Source organism: Archocentrus centrarchus, chromosome 23 (genome assembly GCF_007364275.1).
Source record: "Archocentrus centrarchus isolate MPI-CPG fArcCen1 chromosome 23, fArcCen1, whole genome shotgun sequence".
NCBI lineage: Eukaryota > Metazoa > Chordata > Actinopteri > Cichliformes > Cichlidae > Archocentrus > Archocentrus centrarchus.
In genome coordinates this window covers 11,968,393-11,993,380 of record NC_044368.1, presented here as the reverse complement: position 1 = coordinate 11,993,380, position 24,988 = coordinate 11,968,393, and the positions used below count along the sequence as shown (strand labels likewise).

The 24,988-nt window shown below is 40.5% G+C and overlaps 3 protein-coding genes across 5 annotated transcripts; 2 read left to right on the top strand and 1 right to left on the bottom strand.

Moving 5' to 3' along the window:
• Positions 1-1,073: 1,073 nt before the first annotated feature.
• On the bottom strand, positions 1,074-3,969 carry LOC115773600 (TERF1-interacting nuclear factor 2). Of its 2 annotated transcripts, none has more exons than XM_030720421.1 (8): positions 3,868-3,969; positions 3,460-3,662; positions 3,036-3,146; positions 2,787-2,882; positions 2,353-2,463; positions 2,110-2,227; positions 1,823-2,023; positions 1,074-1,735 (listed from the first exon to the last, which is right to left on the bottom strand). In XM_030720421.1, exons 1-8 carry the CDS (start codon positions 3,884-3,886, stop codon positions 1,554-1,556), a joined length of 1,041 nt encoding a protein of 346 aa, XP_030576281.1. In that variant the 5' UTR covers positions 3,887-3,969; the 3' UTR covers positions 1,074-1,553. The 2 variants fall into 2 exon arrangements, with proteins under 2 accessions (XP_030576281.1, XP_030576282.1); XM_030720422.1 differs by having other exon boundaries at positions 1,074-1,703.
• A 347-nt stretch (positions 3,970-4,316) lies between these two features.
• Positions 4,317-9,133, top strand: tspan33a (tetraspanin 33a). 2 transcript variants are annotated; one of them, XM_030720329.1, is made up of 8 exons: positions 4,317-4,609; positions 6,409-6,466; positions 6,702-6,829; positions 7,223-7,261; positions 7,791-7,886; positions 7,969-8,097; positions 8,194-8,352; positions 8,435-9,133. In XM_030720329.1, the coding sequence occupies exons 1-8, from the start codon at positions 4,508-4,510 to the stop codon at positions 8,534-8,536; spliced, it is 813 nt and encodes a 270-aa protein (XP_030576189.1). In that variant the 5' UTR covers positions 4,317-4,507; the 3' UTR covers positions 8,537-9,133. The 2 variants fall into 2 exon arrangements, with proteins under 2 accessions (XP_030576189.1, XP_030576188.1); XM_030720328.1 differs by having other exon boundaries at positions 7,187-7,261.
• A 4,232-nt stretch (positions 9,134-13,365) lies between these two features.
• smo (smoothened, frizzled class receptor) lies at positions 13,366-24,890 on the top strand. Its single transcript, XM_030719717.1, is given in 20 exon segments — positions 13,366-13,952; positions 13,955-14,020; positions 16,604-16,803; positions 16,966-17,175; positions 17,279-17,455; positions 17,576-17,635; positions 17,637-17,789; positions 17,898-17,918; positions 17,920-18,022; positions 18,158-18,250; positions 18,410-18,437; positions 18,439-18,515; positions 19,622-19,655; positions 19,657-19,700; positions 19,703-19,755; positions 19,757-19,784; positions 19,787-19,796; positions 21,702-21,850; positions 22,278-22,412; positions 22,528-24,890. Coding segments are annotated over 20 exon segments (2,445 nt in total). The 5' UTR covers positions 13,366-13,765; the 3' UTR covers positions 23,145-24,890.
• The last annotated feature ends 98 nt before the right edge of the window (positions 24,891-24,988 follow it).

Genomic DNA, 24,988 nt, shown 5'->3' with positions numbered 1-24,988 from the left:
ATTTCGATTAATTAATTACAAAGCTTGTAATTAATTCGATTAATTTTTTAATCGAGTCCCACCCCTAGTATTTAAAAATAAAAACACCTGCCTGATTTTGTGATTTGCTCCTTCCATGGACACTGAACCAGACTGGGATCTGGAACATCTGAATGCAAGGTCAATGCCTTGGGTATTGTGTGGTGTTACTGAACAGTTTTTGCAGTCCAGTGGGGCACACTGTCCTGCTGACATTAGAAGGCGTCACTGAGGGAGAGGCGGTGTGCTTGGTTTGAAAAAACATTAAGGTAAGTGTCAGGAGAAAGTTTCCAGGCTGAATATTTCATTGTAATGAATAAATGTGTTGTTCACTTCATCTGGCAGCATTATGTGTTATAAGTGCATATGAAAATGGATGATCCCTCACAGTAAGACAGTGCCGCAAAATTTAATTTCTAGTTATGTATATTGAATATTAAATTTATGCGTATTTTTTTTCCACTGGCAGAAACAAGCTTCCATAGCGTTCAGCTACGACAGTAACATATTCTAAATTGCACTTTAATGCCTGCCAAATCCATTGAAGAAAACAAAGCTCATACTTAACTACATGGTGAATGATTTCCACACTTGGTAAAAAGGTTTATTTTGGATTTCCACAAGTCTGAAATAAACTTGTCACAGTAATATATATGAATAAAATCCCCAATCTCTCAAATTAAAAAAAAATGCACACTACGTGTGGTGTTTATGAGTCGCCAGATGTCTTTTCAGATTCCCCTTCTGGGAGAATTCTCTCTCACAGTTCGGACACTTGAATGGTTTCACCCCATTGTGGCTGAGCGTGTGTCTCTTCAGGCAGTTCAGTGTGAGAAAACGCTTGGGGCATTCTGAGCACAGGTACGGCCGCTCCCCTGTATGAGAGCGCATGTGGACGTTTAGGTGACTCTTACTGGAGAAGCCCTTCCCACACTGGATGCAGGTGTACGGTGTCTCCCCCGTGTGAGACCGATTGTGCAGAAGCAGCTCACCTGAAGACAAAAAGGACTTCCCACAAATGGTGCACAGGTAGTTTTTCTCCCCTCTGTGCATCTGCATGTGTCTTGTGATACCAGCTTTGCTGAAGTGTTTTCCACAGATGTTGCATAAGTTGGTGGGACCATCGTGCAGGCGTTCATGCTGCTTCAGTGAATAATTGCACAGGAATCCCTTGTTGCACTGGTTACAGATGAATATTCGTCCTCTCTTGTGAAGCCTTTTGTGCTGATAAAAGCCTGACTGGCTGGTGAATCCCTTCTCACACTGGATGCAATGGTAGGGAAAACTGTGGAGCTTCGTGTGGGTCTTCAGTTGATTTGGATGTTCAAAGAGCTTTTCACAAATCAGACATTTGGTTTCTTCCTCTGTGAAGCTCTTGTTCACAGGGCGTGTACTCAGAAACCTTCTGTCTTCCTGTGCGTGCTCTTTCCATCTATGACTTTCCTTATTTTCTAAATTGTCCTTTTTCTGCTTGCGTTCCCAGTTTTTATCCACACTTTTTTGTTTGTTTTTCCTTCGTTTCTCTGAGTCACCTTTTACTTGTTTTTTATAGGATTCTGACTTTTCTGTCCCATCTTTCTCCTGGCTGTTTTACCAGAAACCTTTGTCTGAATAGAAGCTGTCATCTGGTGCTCACTCTGGATGTGCTCTTGGACTTTCCTCTTTAAGCGGTGTGTGAATGAACACTGAGGGCAGATGAACAAACAAGATAGAGGACCTGAAAAAGCATAAAGCATAGCAAGTCAGCGATATAACACTAACTGATTCAAGACTAATATTGGTCTGCTGTGGGTTTTTCCCTGACCTTCTTTCTTTTTTGGCAGCCAATCATCTGCTGTGACATCTAAGCCTTGACTTGACTCTTCTTCGAATCCCTCCAGTGCTGGTGTCCCTTCCTCACTACCATCATCTTCCTGATTATACGGCTCAGTGAACCTCTCTGCAGCCGTTTGCAAAGAGAGGGCTAGTGTGGACAAAATGATGTCCTCCTCACTGCTTGACCACACTGTAAGAGAGGATGGCCTTTAATATGTTTCACATTACTCACTCAATTATACCCCTTTGTTTAAGAAAAAGAGTAGAAGTTCTTACCTGAATTTAAAGTCCCCAGCTGCCTGTGATGATGCAGCAGAGCCTTCAAGGCAAAGGGTTCAGATAAATGGAGTCCAATTTCTTCTGATACAGGCGTTTCAGTGAGCCAAGCTGCTGTCTGAAACAGAAAGAAAAGACCACAGAAATGTAGGCTGTTAAGAGGAATAAGATCTTACAGGTCACACATTTTTTTTTTAATCTTGTGGTACAAAATTACTTTTTTTTTTACTACTGCTAGAGTACCTGCTGCAGGTCTGGTATGGGCAGCAGCTCTTCCAGTCTGGACAGGAACACAGACATGAGCTGGTGGATCCTTTGGTTGTAGGCAGAGCCGTAGCTGGCAGGAAAAATCTCCTGCAGAAATCATATTTAAATTATAAGTTCATCTACTTGCTCTGAAGCACAGATAATACATTAAAAATGTTGAAAAATGAAGCCAATATGAAAGTGCAGCGGAAATTCCCTCTTGTTCCAAAACAAGACTGAATGAATAGAAAAGAATGAGAAAATTACCCTACAGCTTACTTAATCTACAACTTCGGTAAACAGTACAGTACAGTGTATGGCAGATGATAAAACAGGTTGTAGCTACCTTGTGACTGACAATTCACTAACATTGAGCATGCAGTGTCCTTAAGTGGACTTCAGACTTGTGAATTTGTCATAGACCAACTCACCTGGAAAAAAAACTCCTTCTCAAAAGGAACATTCAACATGTTCTGAACCAGGCTGGCAAAGTTGCTGTAAGACGTCTTTAATATATCAGAACTGGCCTGTCAAAAAGTGGACAAAACAGAGCTGAAAAGGGCTTTTCATGCGTGTGCCTATTATGCCTTTGCCTAAGGCTTGTGTTTGAAAAAGTCAAGATTTTTTTCTTCCAGTTTTGCGGTGGAAGCACCTCTGAACTGCCTTTACAAAAAACCCACCATCTGATCACTGGAGCTCAGTTCAGCACTGCAGGTGTGGATTTTATCTAGTTGGCTCTGGATGATCTGCAGGTTGGCTACGCCGTCACAACGACACAGCTCCAGAACCAGCTGCAACAAAAAAAAGGTACGTTTGGATTGCCTTTTCCCATTAAATCATTATCTTTGTCTAATATTTAAAAATGTTATCAATACTAATTCTGCAATATAAAATCAGCACAGAAACAGCAACCTTAGAATCAACTTCAAATACTACCTTTATATATTATCACTTAGACACGCAATAGTACATGAAGATGAAGACAAGAAAAAGATCTTTTTGAGGAGCCACAGAGATAAGCGCTACATAGCAGAAGCTAATTAATTCCTCATCTTAGCTTCCATTGACATTAAGATGTATTCACAGCCGAGACTAATACCTCACCCTTGCTCTCAGGCCCAGGATGAGCTGAGTCTTCTGGGTAGGACTGAGCAGCTCTGGGACCATTTCTGCTGCCAAACTGATGAAGTCCGCCAGCTTGTCGTACTGCAACACACTTCGCTGCTGCACTACCTGCCACATGAAGGCAGACATAAGCCTCACCGGAGGGACGAGGAGACACAGGGAGGCTCGAGGAAGAGAGCAGCCTGCCACAGACATTGGAAACAAATGTTGTTCCAAGGAAAATACGACATATTTTAACAAAAAACAACAATTTACAAGCTCCAGCTATACGACTAGAAAGGATTAGCAACGTTAGCTTAATAGCCCATGCATTTTAAGAAGTCTATTATAAGCTTAAGACGCTGAACACACATATTGGCAAACACCTGCAGAACTAGTCGCACAAACCTTCGCTTTTCCACGACATTTTCCTATTTTATGTGTCTACAAAATGAGCTAATATCTACTTCTGCATTCATCCTACATAAAGCGGATGTTATGAAAAATGTGCCTTCAAAATAAAATCACAGTAAAAAAAAATAATAGAGTGGATCATTTACGCTCCAAGGTGGTTTCACTTTTACCTTTTTTTTTTTTTTTTTGATAGAATGGAAAAGAAAAAATGTTTTTCAGTAATTGTTTGGATTTTTTTTCATACGCTTTGTTATTTTTGCTCCTTTGTCTCTTAATAAAATACCAACTCAGTGTAGGAAAAGTGTTTTAAATCGCCACAAGCGTCAGTGTTTGGACGATGTTAATATCTGGAGCCATTTAGTGTCCCAGGTTGTATGATCTGTTGGGGGGGGGGGGGGGGGGGGGGGGGTGTGGAAATGGTAACACCCAGTTTTTACACACCCAGGTACTATCAGCCAAGGTCGGCGGGCAGCTGGGAGCTTGTAACTTATAACTTCTGATATGTGTCAACTATTACAGCAAATTAATCCTCACCATAATGCTGAGTGGTGTTCGGTTTAGCTTTCGCAAACACCTTCTTTCAGCTTGTGGCTCGCTTGCACGCAGACTTGGATAAAAACGCTCACTTGTCGCCATGGCAGGAAAACGCAGAGGCGCACCTGGATCTGATGCGGAGTTCACGTATGTCAGTCCAGTCGTGAAGTACCTGCTCTTCATATTTAATTTTATATTTTGGGTGAGTAACCGTGCGTCATTATGAAAGCACAGACTGATCTCAACGTGTGGTGGCCTTTTATTTTATGAACTCTGTGTGCAGGTTGATCACTTGTCTGTGAGTTTCCAAAGGACATTTGAATAACAAATGAACAGATCAAAGACATTTATGCTATACTTTAAGTTAGCCCAACCATGTAAAACAGTTTAGGTCTACGGCCAGCAACACACTTTGTTTTGTTTGACCTAGTTGTTCTTTAACTTTGGTGTTCAGACTGAAACTGTTTAAGCAGAGGAGAGGGGGAGTTAATGAGCGTGAATCTCTTTCACTCACAGAGGCATACTGTACACGCGGACAAATACACCAGGTGTTCTCAGCTCAGTGTTTAGACAGTGACCAAGATTTATTTTCATTTTGAAAATCAAGATTGGATTGGTTACACATAGGTTATGTGTACAAAGGTTACACATGTTTTCAACAAGTAAACAAGTCTGCTGTGCTTTGTATCAGGCACCAGAGAAGGGGAACTAAGAGTTGATTTTACAGTTTCACAGATCCTTTTTTGTAACATGCTCAGCTCCCATGCAAACTCCCAGCACTAATGTGCTGATGGGGCCAGACTTGTGCTTGATATACTCCCCCATACACACACACACACACACACACCTCACATCTGTGTGCCCTGTTGATACTTCTCCATTCCAACAAATAATTTTACTACGTCATTTGAATTTCATTTCAGCGAATTCTGTAAAACTGCAAAGATCAGCTGTGGGTTGTAAACAAAAGGAAAGTTCCCATCAGTGGGTTGCGGTATCAGGTGACTGTGGGCCCGAACTTAAGGAGATTTCTTACAGCATTTTCAGAGTTGATCTGTTGTTACAGATTAAACTGAGATTTAGATCCGTGTGAGGAGGCTTCTGTTTCTATAAGAAAATTAGTTTAAGATGCTGAATACAAGATCTGACATAAAGTTTTTCCTTTGTTCCTTTGTTTTTCTTATATTATATAAGTGTGTCAACAGTGTTGAAGCGGTGGCCGTGTACAAACAGGATAAGGCTGTGTAAAAACATGTATGGAATGCGTTGTCATTTCTGTTCCCTCCAGCTACAGTGAGTCTTGTAGTGGATACAACTTATCCCTGCAGGTTTGTGGTGATATTGCTTATTAGAAGCCACTTCATTTCATGAGGACTGCAGGCTCATATGCAGACGTGCTTTGCTTCAAGTATCGTGTCTGTATTTTTTTGGTTTTTGGGTTCCTCTTTTTTTTTTTTTCCAAATGTGAAACTAAACCCCTCCAAAAAAGAACAATCTGACCTTGCTCTCTCACCACATTAAGGTGCAGTGTCTGTGGTAACTGGATCCATTTCATTCAGGGTGGGAAGCATTTTTATGAGTCCCCCCTATTATTCTATTGAGAGTGGGAGAGCAGTACAGAGTGAAAGAGCCTTTATTTCTTTTTAGGGAAGACTGCAGGTTGCTTTAGGTTCATTAAGTCAAATTAAAGCAGAGAGACTGGAAGAATCTCCTAATTCAAACAACTAATTGTTGGTGATGAAGTCCCACAGTTTAACTCTGCATGTCTGTGCAGGTTTCTGGAAAACCATCAGTACAGCCTTATCTGTGACTCATACAGCTCTTACACATTATTCTTATTAGTGAAACTGAGTGTTCTGGAGAAATGATGATGCACCCTGTACAAGCAGAAACATAGAAAAAATGTTTCTTCAGCTTCCCTGGAGTGCATATTACGCTTCACTTCTAATTTTTTTGACACAAACCCAAGTATGAAGAAATCTTTTTCTCTCTTTTCCGCAGATAATCTCTTTGGTGTTGGTGGCAATTGGAGTGTACGCCCGCATAATGAAACATGCAGGTAAATAATTGTCCATTTATGGAGCATACAGTCTTTTTATGACACACTGGCAGTCTCATCACATATTGGGAAAATGCTTTTGCTTCTGTAAGTCCAGTTTTGTTTTTTGTTTTTTTTCACTAGAAACATGCTTGGAAATACATTTTTGTAATTCTTTTTCCTGCAGCTGTTTGCCAACCAGCTCTCTCTGTCTATGCCATCCATTGAGTCTCTCCCATCTTCTGTTCTACTACAGAAACTGCGCTCGCATGTCTCTCTGTGGACCCTGCTGTAATGCTGTTGGTTGTGGGGGTCCTCATGTTCATCATCACCTTCTGCGGTTGTGTGGGGTCCCTCCGAGAAAACATCTGCCTCTTGCAAACAGTGAGTGAGGTCCTTTTTTTTCCCCCCAAAAGCAAGAATTTAAGGGCTTTATGCTTTTATTACACCTGTAAGGGTGCAGATGCAAACTCTGTTAAGATCAGTGGTCATATTTGACACCATCTACATGCCAAGCAAACCGAAGCAATCAAATTAAATTGGGAAACCATCAAAATATTTTGCTCACTAGCGTTTCACTATCATCTTTGTCCAGTTGCTCTTTGCTTTCTTCCTTTTTCTGCACATTTGCTCCAGCAAGGGCACTCATAAGCAACAGCTTCATGGAGACACAGGAGTTCTGTTCTGTAAACGGCCATAATTTACAATGTGTTAACAGCCGCTCTTTTTCTCTCCTCCCAGTTCTGTATATGTCTGACTGTGATCTTCATCCTGCAGCTCATTGCTGGTGTACTGGGTTTCGTCTTTTCAGATAAGGTAATAGAACAATATGGACCATTTATATCAATCAGAATAATGTTAACACAAATGTATTTGATAAAACTGCTTTAAAGGGTGTTTCCCTTTGTTTGTTATTTGGGTTTTTTCTTTTTTGGCCTGTTCATAGAAATTAAAACTGTGTGTTTTTCTTTTTTTTTCTTTTTTTTAATAAGGTGTTAAAGTTGCCCATTACTAGGTGGTTGCTCAGCAACACATGATGACATTATATTATATTATATTATATTATATTATATTATATTATATTATATTATATTATATTATATTATATTATATGTATAATTGTTTTGCACAGATTTTGTGTTAGAGCAAGATACTATTATTAAATATAACACAAGAGCGCCCTCTGCTGCACTTTGTCCATAACATAACATAACTTCTTCCAAAAAAGCAACATTTCTCAGAAGCAACTTCATAAAAAAAATTGTTTTTAAGACTCAAAAGCATTCCAGATTTATTTCAGTATTTTTTTTTAATACATAAAGTACTTTTTCAATTTTCTTTCAAGGCAAGGGGTAAAGTGACCAAGATGATCAACAATGCCATCATCCACTACAGAGATGATATTGATCTGCAAAACCTTATTGATTTTGGTCAGAAAGAGGTGAGGATTTAGTCCAGAATTTTGGGGGTGATGGTAGCCTTTGATTAGCTACTACGTCTTCTGATCTCTTCTGTCTCATCAGTTTGATTGCTGTGGCGCTATGACATTTGTGGACTGGTCACAGAACATGTACTTCAACTGCAGCGAGGACAACCCCAGCCGAGAACGCTGTTCTGTCCCCTTTTCCTGCTGTATCACCACCAACGAGACGGTGAGCTCTTTTTTTTTTTTTTTTTGACTCTGTTGATGATGTGGTTCATTTCTGTTGTCCGTCATGTGTTTTACCTGTATGCATGTTTGTGGGCAGGTAATCAATACCATGTGCGGTCAGGGCATGCAGAAGTTGGAATATACTGATGCTGGAATCCACATTCACACCAATGGCTGCATAGACAAAATAGTTGATTGGATCCACAGCAACCTGTTCTTACTGGGAGGCATTGCGCTGGGACTGGCTATACCACAGGTAGAGCTGCACATAACACTCACACAGCTTCTAATAGTAGAGACCAGCCACTGAACCTTCTGTCATGTTTTCTGCTTTGCAGCTGGCTGGCATGTTTTTGTCTCAGATTCTGATAAACCAGATCAAAGACCAGATCGAGCTGCAGAACTACAACCAAAAACACAGCTCTGACCCGTGGAGCTGATCCAGGAGAGGCCAAAGTCTGATGAGCAGAACAAGAAGAACGTAGACTCCAGCTTAGTGGGGACCGATTGGTAGAACTGCTTACATCAGTACAATAGAGTCCTGTGGCTGTTTTGGACAAAAGACACACAGACCAAACACTGGATTTTGAAATGCTAACTTAAATATCAAACCAAGTGCAGAAGGTGTATTTGGTGCTCATGTTTAATTTTAGTGGAGAGCTGCAGTCAAGATCATGTATTAGCAGTATTATTTTTTTTTTTTTGTTACATGTAATTTTAGGCCAAAAATGGCACAAAATATGGGAAATTGTGCTTTTCTTTAAAAAAAAAAAACTGCATTCATACAACTGCAAATAACTGAAAAGGGAACTGCAGATTTTGAATATAATTTTCTATATGTTAAAAAAAACAACAGTATCACCTAATTTTACCATCAGTGAGGAGACGCTTACCTTTAACATGTGTTGGAAATTGTAGTATATCACATATTGTTTAGTGTCATGCTTTAGAACTGTCTATCCCACAATAGTTTATTTCAGTTCAGCATACTTTGTGTATAGTTTCTTCCTCTTTCGCAAGCTTATGTTACCTCCATGTTCCAGAACACCCCCCCCCCCCCCCCCCCCCCCCAAAAAAAAAAAAAAAAGCGTTGTTACAAAGTTAAAGCAATAATATAAAATAGGATAAACGTGTTTCATTTCATAAAAGCCGCAAACAAATGTTTACACTGTTGGTCTGGCCTCTTATAATCATGCTGCCATGCTGGACTGCTCAATTGTTCTGCCAAGACCTCACACTGCACATGATGTCATTGCCTCCTTTCATTTTAGCCAGCTGACTGCCTACATGGCTGCAAGGAGACGCAGGATTTTTTGCAGGGTGTATGTCGAAATACGCTGCCATTACAAATAAATGTTTGCCAAACCACATGGTTCATATTCTGTGTTTGGGCTGCCTTCTTGTGCTCACATTTTAATCTAATATACAGAAGAGTGTTTTTAAAAGGAGGAAAACAAGTGTCTGAATATCTGGACTGCTGTCGAATCCACTTCTTGAACCCACGCTGCTTCAATAATGTTGAGGTCCAGGCTCTGGGGAAGCCATTGTTCCACTGTTTGTTCTCCTATCCAGGTATGCTTTTGTGTTTCAGCACCACTGGTTGAAATGCAGCCCCAAACCAGGACAGAGCCTCCACCATGTTTTACAGATGACTGTAGCCACTCACTCACTGTTGTACCTCTATACAGACTGATGATAATTTGAACCACAAACTTCAAATCTAGATTTTCAGTCCAATTCTTGTGTAATTTGGCATCCCTCAGCCCTTTCTCCCTGATTACCTTCCTTAAGAATGGCTTCTTGACAGCCACCCTTCCACTGAGACCATTTCTGATGCAGCTTCAGTGAACAGCTGATGATCAACTGAAGGGCCAGATGCATCTCTCAGGTGTTTGCTGGATTCTTTCCTATTTCTTAAGAACTTCTTAAGACTTTCAGATATTGTTCATCTGCTATAGATAATTTTTTTAGGCCTGCCACTTCTTCTTTTGTCCTCCACTTATTTTTAAGGACATGCTCCAAAGATAAACTGTGAAAGACCTCCAGAAAGCCTGGAGAACTATTGCTCAAGACTACTTTTAAAAGTTAAAGGAAGTCTTGCTCTGTGGAAGCAAATATAAAAAATGAGTAGTGGCTAAAAGACTTTTGCACAGTACTGTACATATTCAGTTAAAAAAAAAAAACTGATACAGACCCTGTGTTTCCTAAATAAAAGACCTGACTGGTACAACTTTTACTCATTACCCAGGGGAGCTGCACATGGTCAAAAGTCAAATGTAACTGTGAGAAAGCAGAAACAAACATGACCTCTTATCTCCACCCAGTTTCAATGCCTAGCAGATGAAAACCTGAGTTGTGAGACAGTCTCAACCTGAAACCTGATGCCTGTGATATTTGGGAGTGCACGCAGTCCTGTGTTTGGAGCAGCCCTCTTTTTTCTTTTAAATTATCTAACAAGTCTCCCAATCTAAACATAGCAGGTCTTTATGATTTTAACACCCCTCACTGATTTTTACTTCATTAGCACTTTTTGGACACCTGGAATAATATAATTATGCAGAATAAACTGATAAAGTGACAGTTCAAACTGCAGTGTATGACTCTGTAGGTGTCTCTTATTGTAGTGAGTGAGTCAGTATGTACATGAGAGTTGGAGTGAGTGAGTGTGTGTTGGCCCCGGATCTAGTGCTCTGTGTGTGGTCCCTGTGTTTTTCTTCTCTGACTCACTGAGGCAGCCATGTTGCTGTAGGTTTTAAAGAGGCCCAGACACACACACACACACACACACACACACACACACACACACACACACACACGCACACACACACACACACACACACAGATATGCATGATAGAGCTGAGCTAACCCAGATTCACTCAGAACACAAAGCATCAGCAGCCATCCAAATACCACAAGTGCACTCTCTAATTAGAGCAATAACAACAACATGGTGGAGTTCTGACCTTTCAGAAATGTGCTTTTTCTGGTATCCCACCATAGTCAAAATAATAAAAGCAAACGTAAGTGGCCGAGCCTAAAATAATGTGAGTGTGTGAGTTTTGTCTGTGTGTTTTTTTGTGCTTTTATTAACAGTATAGCCACCTTAACTCAAACACAGGAAGTTCAGGCCATTATGGCTGCCCCAAGGAAAACTAATTTTGAGTTGTGCCCCTCCCTCTCTCCCACACACAGATATTCAGATGTCATATTCTCTAAAGCTTCGTGTAAATAAATAATAGCCCCACATGATTAATAATAAAGCTGGAGGCATTCTGTAAGCACCTTAAAGCATATCATTTCAACTATAAAGCCTTGTGTAATGCCTGCATATGTACATTCCAGTGCAAGGAGTGTTTACTCTGCTGCATAACTGTCCACAAAAACAAACTGAATCAGCACAGATTAGGCCACACGTACACTTTCTGCACGTCTAAGTGTGGCTCCCAGGTAAGTGGCTGCTCCAGGTGGCATTTTTTGTGGCCCTGCTCAACCTGGAAAAAGGAAGAATGAGCTACTGTACTTTCATTCATCATTTTTATTCACAATTCATGTCTACACTATAAAATAACATATTTCCACTATAAACCAAAAACATTTGAAAAGATACATTGTAAACACTGGATCACTCACTGATTAGAACTCTGAGAAATGCAGATCTCTGTTACACTGTTACTGTTGTGAAATACTCATATCTATATTTATAAACTTAGCACAAAAAGTAAGGAAATTTGTGTTCGGTCCATCATTTCTTTGTTGTAACAATGCTGCTTGGCAGTAAGTTTTATACTGTTGGAAAGCTTGTTTATTTCCCCTTAAATGGTGCCACAGATTTACGGAAAATGCATTTATGGGTTGAGCAACATTGTTGAGTATGTGCGTTGCACCCATGAAAATTTGCCAGATCTTCTCTGCAAATGCCAAACAGCTCATTCTGCTGTTGACTCTTTGGACATATTGGAAATTTAACAATTTATTAATTTAACGAACAGAAGCCTCAGTAGCATGTGGAAGAACCACACACAGACACAACAGCCTGGCATGCCTTCCTCATGCTGGGCACCAGCTTGGTCACACACTGCTGTGGGATGGCATCTCTTTCTTCAAGCAGCATTTGTTGCAAGTCAGCCAGTGTGGTTGTGTTGGTCACTCTGGCACAAACAACATACCCAAGCTGATCCCACAAGTGTTCAATGGGGTTGAGGTCAGGCCATTCCATCCTCTCCACTCCCAAATTCTGGAGGTAGTCTCTGATAAACCCCGCTCTATGGGGGCGAGCATTTTCATCTTGGAGGATAGAGCGTGGTCCCAGACTGTGGAGATATGGGATTGCCACTGGTTTCAGAATCTCATCTTGATAAGTCTCTACATTGAGATTGCCTCCAATGATGACAAGCCTGATTGTCAGCACCTGGGGTACCAGAAGTTCAAAACAAGAGTCAACAGCGGAATAAGCTGTTTGGCATCAGCAGAGAAGATTTGGTACGTTTTTCATCGGTGCAACACACATCCATCCATCCATCCATCCATCCCTCTCTCTCTCTCTCTCTCTATCTATCCATCCATCCATCTCTAGATAGATAGATACACTATACATTAATTTAAATATTGTTATGCATGCACATGCTTTAACTTGAGATGTCTTACCTATTCAGAGATAATGCAAAAAGTCATAACAGCATTATGCAAGGGCTGTTTACCATTTATGTCAACAATATATGCAGTTCAAATATATTTTAAATGCTCTATTCTAGTTCTCTGAGAGTTGTCTGAGGGTCACCTGGGGTTCTTCAACGGAATAAAAAAAAAATACAGACATATCTTTACTCCCTTTAATTTGGCTCTAAGAACAAATTACAGTTAACCTGTCAAATGGGAGGGTCTGTGTTGTTTTGGGGTGGGGGGTCTTTGAGACGAGAAACTCTGAGACAGCCTGCCATAAGGCACATTCTTCCACTTGCAGAGGGGGATGGGAAGGGAGGTTTTGTTGCCCTGGCTTTCCCCCACCATGTGCATACCAGAGATACAAAAGAAAGAAAAAAAAAAAAACTGCAGACAGTGAGCTGCAGCTCAGAGAGACTTAACAAAAACCTCTCATCAGACACTTCACCGGGAGAAAAATCACTTCTTCAGACACATACAGAGACATTGGATAATTTATCACCTTATTTTTCTGCCACTATAAAAAAAAGAGTTGGGGGGGTTGGAGAAGGGGTGGTGCGTGTGAGCTGGAGATCCTATTACAGAGATTCAGACTTTTTCATGGCAAGTTTTTTTTTTTGGAAGTTGGGGGAGGGAAGAAGAATCTGCAACTTTCCTGTCCAGCTTGAACGACACAAATGAATACTTTATACTGTTCCAAGTTCATCATCCGCTTTTTCTCTGCTTGAGGACAGTTTTCGCGGCTGCTGGGTTTTGGATAATGAAAGAATTCGGGAAAACCAAAAGGGATCGGATGAGAAGTGCAGAATAAAAAAGTTTGGAAGGACTGCGGAAAAACTTTTGAAGCGGTTTTTTTTTTTCACCATGCTGCTTTGGGAAACTTATCCTAAATCTGATGAAGGAAACGACCCCCTTCTGCTTTCTCGGTAGATTAGTTTGCTGAAGGACAAGAAATTATTATTTTTTTTTTTAACTTTTTCGCAGTTGAACCCTCCCGCCCCCTCCCAAGATGTCTTCCCAGAGTTGGAGCCCCATTGTTGGATTTTACGGGATGCTTTGCGTCTCGGCTGCCTGGCTTTCAGGCTGCGGGGCAGTACTGTCTCCAAACGGGACGATATTTGAGGATAACTGCAAGAAGACCACAACTTGCGAGGCGCTTAAATACAACACATGTTTGGGTTCGCCTTTGCCGTACACTCAACATCTCTGATCCTGGCGGAGGACTCCAGCACCCAAGAGGAGGCTTTTGAGAAGCTGACCATGGGTCCGGTAAGATTGAAAATTATATTTCACATTTTATAACCTGCAAGTCTGGAAATTAATAGTACAGTTCAGTGTTTCTTAGGTCGGAGAAGTCAGTTTCTTTATATGTAATTTATATAATTATGAATAGGCTTTTATTTTGTAGTTTCAATTAAAAGAGTAACATTTTTAATACATTGAAACTCTAAAGATTGGTATTTCCAGTATTCATTTTGTATTGTAAAGGAGTTAACTGTATGATAATGGCCTGTAGTGATATTCACACTACTCAGGAGAATGGAAACGGTCCTCTAGATGAAAAGAGAGGTTAAAAGCCATTAAAGGTGACAAAAGGGAATCATTCAAAAGGTGGCAGAGAGGAAACAGTTAAAGACTGGCTGATAAAAGGGTTTTAAATATTCTGCAAGAAAAACTTTCCCCTTCATAAAGATCTCACTAATGACCTGTCAGTCCCAGGTCTGCCTCACAGGTCTCTAGAGGTTGTTTCAAAGAGCCTCATTTCTCTCATATGACTGACTTTTACCGCAAGATCATCGTGAGGTTAAAAAAAAAAAATATATATATATATATATATAGCAAAAATGAAGAATGCTATCAATAAACTTAGAATAAATCTTTTTTGTAAATAGTTTAAAATACAAGTGCATTAAGGTGGAGAAGGTCTGTAGCCCCTGTCTTTACATACGCATTATGTAATAAGTGTGGATGGAAAAATGTACTGTTTGAATTTGTATATTTTCCCCCGTTTATTAGCTAAGCTATAAACTGGCTTTCACAAAATCTTTGTCAGCAGTATTTATGAACTTTAAATCGTTGCACAACGCCATGTCTTTCAATTACAGTTCCAATATGGAAAATAAACAGAAATAATAGTTTTATAGGTGTTATATGTCTCATAAGACATATATTTCTCACATAATAATAAGAATTCTGTATAAACAGGGTGTTTATAGCAGACGCCCCTCTTTAAGTGGGGCTGCACAGCATTTGTATCCCTTGTCCCCATCCCACATCCTGAGACACATTTTAACTGTCTCTGCAGGACGTGCACTTTTCTACAGTCTGTGCATGTGCAGTGAAGACTTTTTAATTACAGTGAAATAAAGGTTCAGCCTGTCTAATGCATACTCATCAGAGCAAGTCACCAGAAATTCACAAGCTTTGCAGATTTCGGTGAATATGGCTGGATGATGCAAACTACTTTCACAGAGGGGAGAATATGGCATAAAGTGACAGTATATGTGTGTCACAACTGGCCAAAAAATTGGCTGTCACCAAATAGAACAGCAGCTGAGAAATAACAGTGCAATAAAAGACAATATGGGAGCATATAAAAACTGTTGCATGAGACCATGAATAAAAACTTCAGCTTCCTTTTATCCTTATTATAGTTTGCAAGAGAGCTGGAAAAGTTAAGTTCAGATATATTTGACCTTTCCGTGCTAAATGACAGTACCTCCCTGAACTGTTAAAATGTCCCACACAAACAGTGTTTGCCCTCCATTTAGTTTTTTTGGACTCCTGTTAATAATTACATTTTGAAAACTATGAGAGGGGCTTATTTTATTAATGTAATGCAGGTCTTATAACACATATGCATTTCATATTGCAGGTAATGGGGCTTTTTTTTTTTTCAAAAATACAAAAAGTATTGCAGCACTTACAATTTTTTATTTTTTTTTAAATTATTCAATACTCACAAAATGTATGTTTTATGCCACTTTTCATGTGTTTTATGTATTTATTTTTGCCTGAGCAACAGTCCAGAAAAGTATAGTAAGTCAACTACGTTCTCGAATTTGAGCAACTTCAATTCATGGGCACAGCAAAAGCCTTCCTGAAACACAATAAATATGAAAAACATTTCTTTCCCTGTGCCATGGTTTCACACACTGCGTGTTCACACAGAGGCATCATGTTATGTTTAATATGCTGTTCGAAGGTAAATGAAAAGAGCTCAATAGTGGCTACATTCTGACTACAAAATAAGACAACCCCACCAACTAGTGCTGCATCATTTGCAACTTATCCCTCCACAAACCTAGGGGAAAACCCTGTAAATGAACTGCAAGATTAATATGCACACTTCAGTATTTGTTCATTCATCATTTATTGTCATTGCAATATTGAACAACACATTGAACATAGGAGGCAGCATGGTGGCACAGTGGTTAGCACAGCAAGAAGGTCCTGGCTGTGTTCTCTCTGGGTACTGGCGACCTGTCCAGGGTGTACCCGCCTTTCGTCCTATGGCCTACCTTGAATCTTTCCTCATTAGTTTTTCCTCTGTTTTCTCTTGAGTGAGTCAGATTACTCACTTGATTGCTATCATACAAACAGATCATGCAAATGAAAAATCACTCATAATCAAACTGTGATTTATTTCATCTTCCTGCCATAACTTCTCTTAATATGTACACCTCCACCTCCAGGTCTTATAAACTGTCAGTAAGTTTATAATGATCATCAGTATCATCATTGGCAGATCAATCTAACTATTGATGTGATCATCTTCATCCTTGTAAATCTGTCATTTCCAAGTTGAATGTCACAGGAAGTTTCAGTTCTTGCCTTTCCATCCTAGGTTTGCGCAACGCCCCTCGCTGTTGGTCGGTCATCCAGCCTCTGCTCTGTGCCGTCTACATGCCCAAATGCGAGAACGGCCGAGTTGAGCTGCCCAGCCAGAGCCTCTGTCTGACTACACGTCGTCCATGTAGCATTGTGGACCAGGAGAGAGGCTGGCCCAGCTTTCTCAAGTGTGACAAATTCCCTGTGGGCTGTTCGGTATGTTTGATTGTTATGCAATGTCATCGGATATTTTTGAAAAGTCCCTCCTCAGGGCTCAGAGGTCAGGATCCAGTAGAGAGCAATGATCTCAGACTGTTAGGCACCCTTCTAACGGTGATGAGGAACTGTAAAACTACCCATTGTATCATCTGTTTGCAGAATGAGGTGCAAAAGCTGAAGTTCAACACATCAGGCCAGTGTGAAGCTCCCTTGGTGAAGACGGACATTCAGTCGAGTTGGTACAAGGACGTAGAGGGCTGTGGCATCCAGTGTGACAATCCTCTGTTCACTGAAGAGGAGCACAATGACATGCACGCCTACATTGCTTACTTTGGCACCATCACCCTCCTCTGCACTTTCTTCACCCTGGTGAGACAAAACTAGAACACCATGCATTTTTTTAATTGGGTCACATTTAACTTAAGCCACTTCTCACTTTGCTATTGTCTCTTCACTTTTTTTTTTTTTTCAGGCCACATTTCTTGCAGATTGGAAAAACTCCAACCGCTACCCAGCTGTCATTCTCTTCTACATCAACGCCTGTTTCTTTGTGGGCAGCATCGGCTGGCTGGCCCAGTTTCTGGACGGTGCACGCAACGAGATTGTATGCAAGAGCGACAACACTATGCGACTCGGGGAGCCCTCGTGAGTGCAAAACCTCAAACTCCTCATGAAATCAGATTCAATTTCATTTGATTTTTTTTTTTTTTTTTCGTCCACCCGTCGCACTCACTGAAATCTCTGAATCTTGCTCTCTGCAGGTCTTCAGAAAACGCCGTCATGTGTCACCATCTTCATCATCGTCTACTACTCCCTGATGTCAGGCGTGGATTTGGTTTGTCATGCTGACCTATGCCTGGCACACATCCTTCAAAGCTCTGGGCACTACTCACCAACCACTGTCTGGTAGAACCTCCTACTTTCACATGGTCACCTGGTCCATCCCCTTTGTCCTCACTGTGGCCATCTTAGCAATTGCTGAGGTGCGTATGAGGGTTTTCTCTAAAATTTCTCATACTTTGAGATTTTAAAATGTTTTGCAGCTCACTGTCAGTTTTCTGATTTCTTTTGCCTATGCATGGTTGTTCAAGGTTGACGGAGACTCTGTGAGCGGGGATCTGTTTTGTGGGCTACAAGAACTACAGGTATCGCGCTGGGTTTGTGCTGGCACCCATTGGAGTGGTGCTTGTTGTTGGCGGCTACTTCCTCATTCGAGGTCAGTTCAGAAGCATTGGCTTGTCATGTTTGAGCTTAAATGGCTATAAAGAGAAGTAAATTGTCATAAAAGTTGCTCTTAAATATTTGCAGAATAATTTGCAAACACTGATTTAAAGCGTTTCTCTGTTTTTAGGTGTTATGACATTATTTTCCATCAAAAGTAACCACCCCGGTCTTTTGAGTGAGAAAGCAGCGAGCAAAATCAATGAGACGATGCTGCGGCTTGGTAAGTTCTCGCCCCTCTTCTTCCAAATCAGAGTGAAATCTGGGCTTAACTATTAATAACTGAACATTAATCCAATCGTTCCTATTTTGTATGATTTGTACAGGAAACAAAGTGTCTGATACCTTACATATAAACTGTTGTCTCCGGGTTTGTTTGCAGGAATATTTGGATTCCTTGCTTTTGGCTTGTTTTATAACCTTTGGCTGCCACTTTTATGACTTCTTCAACCAAGCTGAAGGGGAAAGAGCTTCAGGGATTATGTGCTGTAAGTTGTGTTTTCTTTTACACAGAAATCCGACTAAGCAGTGGACAACACTCATGACACGGTTAAAGGGTATTTCTCCCATTTCTTCTATACTTTTACATTTTTCATTACTGGCCATTAAAAAGGCTTATGCCAAGATAACTGCAAATAGCTAATATCATCCAATAATACTGGCGGGTGACAGGGGTCAGGCATTGGGCACCCTCACTGGTTTGAGGCTATGCAGCTCCCAGAGGTAACAAACTGTAATGCACTGTGTATTCTGACACCTTTCTACCAGAACCAGCATGAACTTTTTCTGCCACAACAGGCAGCTCTCATATTTGATTTGTCAGATTTTTATGGCTGGATGCCCTTCCTGACGTAAACCCCAAGGAATTTATGTCTCCTTCTGAGATTCAAACCGGTGATCTTTTGCTGGGTAGGGAATGTGCAGCTACCTACGAGAACTAATAAAGTATATATATGATGGTTTTAAGTGACGATCTGGAACTACCATGCTTTGCTTCATTTATGTTGCATCAAGTTGTGTTTAACTGTTGTTCAGAACTTTTTTTTTTTATCATTTTTTATGCTATCAGGGGGCTGTATTTCCTCTCTAATTTACAGTTTGATTAGGTGGAACTAAATGATCAGTATATGGAGCATTTATGCTCATTTCAACCCCTAACAGCTTTGCAGCTCTTTAAAATCTTAAACAATAGCCTCGGGCCTGCGGTATTAAAGTTTACACACCTGCTTTCTTCAAAGCTACCTTTATACCCAGCCACTTCTCAGTTTCAACCTCTGCATTCAGTCACCACACAGAAATCCACAATCTGATGCAAGACCACAAACCGCCGGCCCAACCGCTCAGCGTAAAGTAGTGAATGCAAGCCCTATTTTCCCACCATGTTTGACACTGGCTGATTGGAATGAATTTTGCCTCAAAAATGTAAGCCGCTCTCTCCCCGCCCTACCATGTAAAAGCCTTCTTATTAACCAGACCCAGCATCTGAATGCAACCTCGGTCATAGAGCTGGCTGGAAGGTGTGGGAGGCGCACCACTGCAAGGTTTGTTGGAGATGCAGACTAATCATCTCTGTCATATTTTCAACAGGTGTGAGCCAACGTGACAATCGCCTCTCAGACCACAAGCCCATCCCAAATGCACCATTAAAAACCGGTCCCATCTGATGGTGGAGAAATTAACCTGTTTTCCATGTTGGGACGGGTATTGCCAATGAGCACCTGGGTGTGGGACCAAAGCCACCATCCTCATCTGGAAACGCACTGGTGCAAGTGAGCAAGTGAACATAAAATTCAGCATAACACCTTTCCGGTGTTATGGCTGTTGCTATGAAGAAATACTGTGGGTTCCTAAAGAGGTTTTTTGGCATTTTAATATTCTTTTTCAAATTTCCGCAATATTCGTTCTGATTGTCTGTGTTTAAGTCATCGTTACATGCCTATCCATATTCCTATGTAGTGATAACAGTGTGGGAAATGTCTGCTTTTTGTGCAGAATAACTAAAAATCTCGTGTCTTATCTCCCATCACTTCAACGTATGAAGTGCATGCACATGTATTTAGTCCTGCTGTGTATTCCCAATGCGTGGATTTGCATTTTCAGCCTTGATCCTTTGTTTTGTAATTGTTTGCAAGGGCTCACTGTGACTTAGGGTTTAATATTTTTCCCGAAAATGACATGGATCAAATCCCGGGAAATGAAGAGCCATTTCCCGGGAATCCCGGGAAAAAGTTTATTTATTTTTTTATTTTAATTAGGCCTTCTGTAGCCTGTGTCGGCCTTAACCTATTGTGATATTGTAGAGGTAGCTTTCCAGCTATGTCCTGTTATGCCCAGTAGGGGGTAACGTCGGCTTGATTAACGCAATAAAACCTACATCTCGACATTCGAGTGCTCGAGCTATGCGGTGTTGTATCGTTCCTCAACACTCCCTTAACAAATATAATTCGAATATTCCTGCATTGTACATGGAATTATACCAAGATATTTTACAACTGCTGGTGCAAAACAATACGGTTCATCTCCACAGCATTGATAAAGGCTCAGCCACTTGCGCTGTCGTGGCGACATCTGTTGGGCTATATCTCCACCAGTGGAACGCTGTAATAGTCATTGAAAAGTTAACTACCGTACTACACTATAATATGGCATAACACAGGGCCTTGAGTAATGCACTACGACTTGGTCATTGCCATTCTGGCAACAGCAAATTTATAACACCGTGTCTGAGGGTTAAAGTAGGTTCGCTGTGAATCGTCTATTGAAAAACTGGCCAATCCTTATAGCCTAAAAAAATATACATTTTACTCAACTCCATTTTAAAAGCGAAATATGTTAAAGCAATCTATTTCATGATAATTTCTTCACACATTAGGCCCGTATCCTAATTCATGATTGTTAGTAAGCGGCTGCAAACGAGGAAAAGAAACACTCGAAGTTAAACAATATTTCTTATTGTTCAGGGCAGGCATATTTTATAGGCTATATAATGCAATATAACAATATATAATAATATAAAATTATATAATACAAAATACCTTAGGGTAAACACATTGCCTACGATTTCAACAAATTAAAGAGGAAAAAAGCACAACTGTGTAATACCTCTATTAAAACGCTTGAGATGAAGCTGAAGCCTTAAACGGAGGCTGAACATGCCTGAAATGAAGAGTAATGCTTTTCGCATTAAACGAACCCTTCTCTCAACATTTCCTTAAATTTAACATTCTGAAGCTTTCTTTTCTTTCTGAAAGTCAAATCGACGCGCGCGACTTTTTTCCCGGTTTCCCGTCTAACGTTTCCCGGGAAACGGGAAATGGTTTCTGATCGCATTTCCCGGGAATCCCGGATCTCGGGATTAAACCCTACTGTGACTTGGCTATTGCTCACTGGAATTTGTTTCCAGAATGAAAAAAAAAAGAAGAAGTAATTCAGCTTCTTGGAGCTTGTGTTTTCAGCTCAGGCCAAAGCCTTCTTACCCAGGGTTTTTCCATGACAGAGCTCGACTGATGATTTCAGCATCTTATCCAAAGTCACATGGCAGCTGTTGGATTTCATACCATTAAGTCCTAATCTTTTGCTATCAGTGGATCAGGACTGAACTTTTGTTCCCAGAAAGCAGTTACAAATGGCCTTTCTTTCTGTCCCCATCAACCTGCGTTATGCTCCTTTGCCAGGATCATTGGCCGTAGCGACAATGAACCAAAGAGGATAAAGAAGAGCAAGATGATCGCCAAGGCATTCGCGATGAGGAAGGAGCTCCACAAGGATCCAGAGAAGGAGCTGTCCTTCAGCATGCACACCGTGTCCCATGATGGACCCGTGGGTGAGTATTTCAGTGAAGTCATTGAAGTAATTCAGATAAATACTTCTGAGTTACCTGATATTTTATGATGAAGCAGAGTTCACTGCCTTCATTATGCAGACCCACTAATAGAGGTGAAGAAGAAAATGGTGGTTGCCATGTCTGGGTTGCTTACTTCCATCTTGTGGTGAATAACTGAAACTGCAATGTGTCCAGACTCCTCATATTAATATGGTTTTGTATGCATATCAGTCATAGGATTGTCCTGCTTGCATGGGTTGTTTACCAAAAACATGCCACTTTTGAGTCTGCTGTGGCTGCCATGCTTGTTTACGCTTGATTATTTCAGGGCTAATGAAGCATTCTGGGAAAGCCATTTAGGGTTTGTTAGACTTAGAAACTGGCATTTGTTGGGTCTAAATTAGTTTTTTTTTTTTCTGTTTCATAGCCGGAATCAATTTTGATCTAAACGAGCCATCAAATGACATGTCATCAGCTTGGGCACAACATGTGACAAAGATGGTGGCCAGACGAGGTGCCATCCTGCCGCAGGACATTTCTGTTACACCTACTGGTACACCAGGTGAGATCTGGAGGCCATGATTCTGGCTTTCCACCAAGTGCAATAAATATGAATGTTCTGGACCTTTCTTTTTTTAAACCTTGATCTTTTATGCTGTTGATATGATTTGTCACAGTGCCCCCTCCAGAGGAGAGGAACCGCCTGTGGATGGTGGAGGCTGAAATTTCACCGGATATGATAAAGAGGAAAAAGAAAAAGAAGAAGAGGAAGAAGGAGGTGCGTCCGGTCGAGGAGATGGCGGACCACCAGGTTTATCGTCAGCGTGAGTTTGGCCGCAGCTCAGTGCCCCGTCTGCCCAAACTGCCCCCTCACCCGAGCTTGGTCGCCAATCTGCGGGAACAGCAGAGGCAACAGCAGAAGATGGAGGAGGAAATTCTGCCTGGGTCTTACCCAGACTTCCAACCTTCTCGCCGTCTCTCATGCGAGGAGAGGTGTCCCTACCTGCAATACCAGACCAGCCAGAATGGCTATGGCCACAGCCTGCTATCTGACCCCCCAAACTTCAGAGATCTTCCAGAGGATCTGGGTCTCAGGCCACGCTTCCCTCCCTCCAATTGGCAGCCCAGTGGATCTTCACACTACCCTGGAGAGATGGATCCTACTGATGGGATATCAGAGAGAATGGCCCATGTGGCTCGAGTACCGGCAGGCCGGAGGGCTGGTTATGGACCTATCCACTCTAGGACCAATTTAATGGAGGCAGAGCTTTTGGATGCTGACTCTGACTTCTGAAAGTATAGCTGAAATATACTGCTTTGTGGTACACACACACACAGAAAGTTAAAAAAAAAAAAGTGCTGGATACTTTCACAAAGTCTTACTAAAGTGCAGCGAGATCCCAATGCCTGGACATTAAGATGGAACAAAGCTGGTATATATATATTTTTTTTTTATAAAACATGAAAGGGATAAATGAAAAAAAAAAAAAGTGTGAATAAGAAAATATTTTTATATTTTATTTGTATCCAGTAAAATTAAAGGCAACTCCAGGACGACAAATCAAATAAGGCAGCTAAAACTGTACGTGGCTTGAAACAATACAGAAACCCAGATGTGTTTATCCTGAAGCACCGATTCATTCATCAGCCTGCATCAGCTCAAACCTGCTGGTTACGACTTTAAGCTGTGTCTCAGTGGGGTCTTACGGTCTTATCGCTGTCAGTTAAGGATGAATTACTTTTCCTGGTATTATGAATAAAGGACTTCTTTACAAGAGAGTTCAGCAATTCTAGAAAACTATTTTAAAGTCAGTCTTTTTTGTAATATTTAATTTTTTTTATTGACATCTTATGTCATGAGTATTTCAACACTCCCACGGCAGTAGAGGCTGCATATCCAGTTTAATTCAAGTCTTCTCTTGTATTATATGTTTTGCTCTCTCTTTAAGCTACTATATATCCATGTTCTTATGTACAGTTAACTTGAGGTACTAACCATTATCCTCCCCCTCATTCTATTAACACTAATATCACAAGTCAGACTTCCTAAAGAATTTGCAATACACACGTTTCCACACACCATAAAACACGGCTTCTTTCTTTCACACTTTATTTTTGATGCCTCTAATAAATAGTAGAGCCTTTAAAAAAAAAAAAAAAAAGGAAAATAAGCTACTGTTACTGTGTAGTTATGTGTATACATGCTATTGCCTGGGGCAATAATTCTACACTTTCTACTTTGCTTGGAGAAAAACTTACTTCACAGTTTTGCTGCATTGGACTGAAATCAATTTTTCCTCTTATATGGTTCTTTTAAAGGGTTATTTTTTTACACCTGTATTTCTACTTTTTGCTATTCTGTTGTACATATTCAGTCAAAACTGCATCCTCCTCAGTTTTATTTAAAAAAAACAAAAACAAAAAAAAAGCAAGACAGCTTTTTGGATGATGCTCTGCAGGGAGCTTATCCAGATCTGAAAAAAAATGCATTCTTTTTTAAGTCTCTGTCTTTCTGTGTGTACTGTTTCTCAATCTGACTATTATATTTCCAGATGTATAAATCACTTGATTCTTCTGCTCACAGGATGCTGAATAAAAGGGAAGAGTCAACCGCTCTATAAAAAAGAAAAACCTGCCACTGTACTCGTGCTGTAACCAAAATATCACCTACTATTGTCATGCGTGTTCTTAAGCTCACTGTGGATAAATGATGCTGAAGTAAACTGTTAAATTGCTTCTTAGCCAACACAGACACATTTCCTTACTTAGATGTGTATGAGAGAATTATTTATGTTATTAGTAGTTGCCACACTGCCAGCAACAACAAAAAAACATAGCTGATGTCCACCTAAAGTTTTGTGTTAAAAAAAAAATTAAATGAAGATTACTTTTGAAAAGTAAGAATTTGTTTTTGTAAGCTGTCTGAAGATTAACTGTTTTCTGTGTTTAGTCAACCAACTGAGTATGAAAATACTGTCACTTTTACTGTGCAGCTGTATTTTTGTTTTTATATGTAAATAAAAGTAAAAGTGAAACAGCTGTGAGTGTTTTTATTTTTTATTTTTGCCTTTTTGTAACAGTCTTTTCCTCCATGTACACTGCATGGACAAAAGCAGTGGGCCACCTACAGGAGCTTTT